Source organism: Emiliania huxleyi, assembly GCF_000372725.1.
Source record: "Emiliania huxleyi CCMP1516 unplaced genomic scaffold EMIHUscaffold_340, whole genome shotgun sequence".
NCBI lineage: Eukaryota > Haptophyta > Isochrysidales > Noelaerhabdaceae > Emiliania > Emiliania huxleyi.
In genome coordinates, this window is record NW_005199442.1 from 97450 (window position 1) to 98796 (window position 1347).

Here is a 1347-nt window from a genome sequence, read left to right on the forward strand (position 1 = left end):
GGGGGGGGGGGCCCGCTCGCCGTTGCAAAAGATGATGATGGGCGGCGGCGGCCCGTTTTGCAGCAGCTCGAGCAGCTTGTCCTTCTTCTTGTTCTCCTTGAGCATCTCGACGTGCTGCGTGATGTTGGCCTTGGAGGAGCTCTGGTCGCCGACGTACACAAAGGCGGGCTGCCGCAGGTAGTTCTTCGCGATCCGCTCCACCGACGGCGGCATCGTCGCCGAGAACATGTAGGTCTGCCGGGAGGGGTGGGGAGGGATGGGGAGATACGGGGAGGTGCGCCCATTCGCCGGGGCTCTGCTCCCAGAGACCTCGAGAGAGCGTGCGTGTGCCTCGACTCGCCAGGGGGCGGGAGGGACTGCCCTCCCCTACCCCACGGTACCCGAACCCACCCTCCCCTACCCCACGGTACCCGAACCCACCCTCCCCTACCCCACGGTACCCGAACCCACCCTCCCCTACCCCACGGTACCCGAACCCACCCTCCCCTACCCCACGGTACCCGAACCCACCCTCCCCTACCCCACGGTACCCGAACCCACCCTCCCCTACCCCACGGTACCCGAACCCACCCTCCCCTACCCCACGGTACCCGAACCCACCCTCCCCTACCCCACGGCACCCGAACCCACCACGGGGGCCGGAGGCACCTGCCGGTACTTAGTGTCGCCCGACAGGTCGATGAGCGCAGACTCGTCGTCGGGCTTGAGGTTGGAGGTGGGCATTGCCGCGAGCACGGCGTTCACCTGGGTGGGTTCGGGTACCGTGGGGTAGGGGAGGGTGGCGGGAGGGTACCGTGGGGTAGGGGACGGCGTTCACCTGCGGCTCGAAGCCCATGTCGATCATCCGGTCCGCCTGTGAGCGGGCAGATATGGGGAGATATGGGGAGATATGGGGAGATATGGGGAGATGTGGGGAGATCATCCGGTCCGCCTCGTCGAGCACCACGTAGTTGCACTGGTTGAGCACGAGGTACCGCCGGTCGAGCGCGTCGTTCAGCCGGCCCGGCGTCGCGACCATCACCTCCACGCCCTGGTTGGCGATGAAGCCCTGCTCCTCGATGGACATGCCGCCGACGATGGAGTAGACGCGGATCTTGAGCTCGCCGCAAAACTTGCGCGCCTCGTCCTCGATCTGCTGGACCAGCTCGCGCGTCGGCGCCATGATGAGCGCGAGTGTCCCGTCCGGCGCCTTGGGGGCAGGGGCAGGGGCAGGGGCAGGGTTTAGGGGCAGGGCGTAGGGGCAGGGGGCAGGGGTTAGGGGCAGGGTTTAAGGGCAGGGGGTTAGGGTAGGGGTTTAGGGTTAGGGGCAGGGTGCCTCCGGCGTCCTCTCACGCGTTATTGGCGGTT

The 1347-nt window shown here is 67.3% G+C and overlaps 1 protein-coding gene across 1 annotated transcript in view; it reads right to left on the reverse strand.

Annotated features, from left to right (window-relative positions):
- The window catches only part of EMIHUDRAFT_419193 (hypothetical protein), a gene marked incomplete at its 5' end in the record, with an annotated part of 3336 nt that extends 2491 nt beyond the window's left edge, over positions 1-845 (reverse strand). The window contains 3 exons of the mRNA XM_005773263.1: positions 21-234; positions 649-744; positions 818-845. Of these exons, the coding sequence (XP_005773320.1) occupies positions 21-234; positions 649-744; positions 818-845 (338 nt within the window). The remainder of the gene's footprint in view (positions 1-20; positions 235-648; positions 745-817) is intronic.
- Between the last annotated feature and the right edge of the window lie 502 nt (positions 846-1347).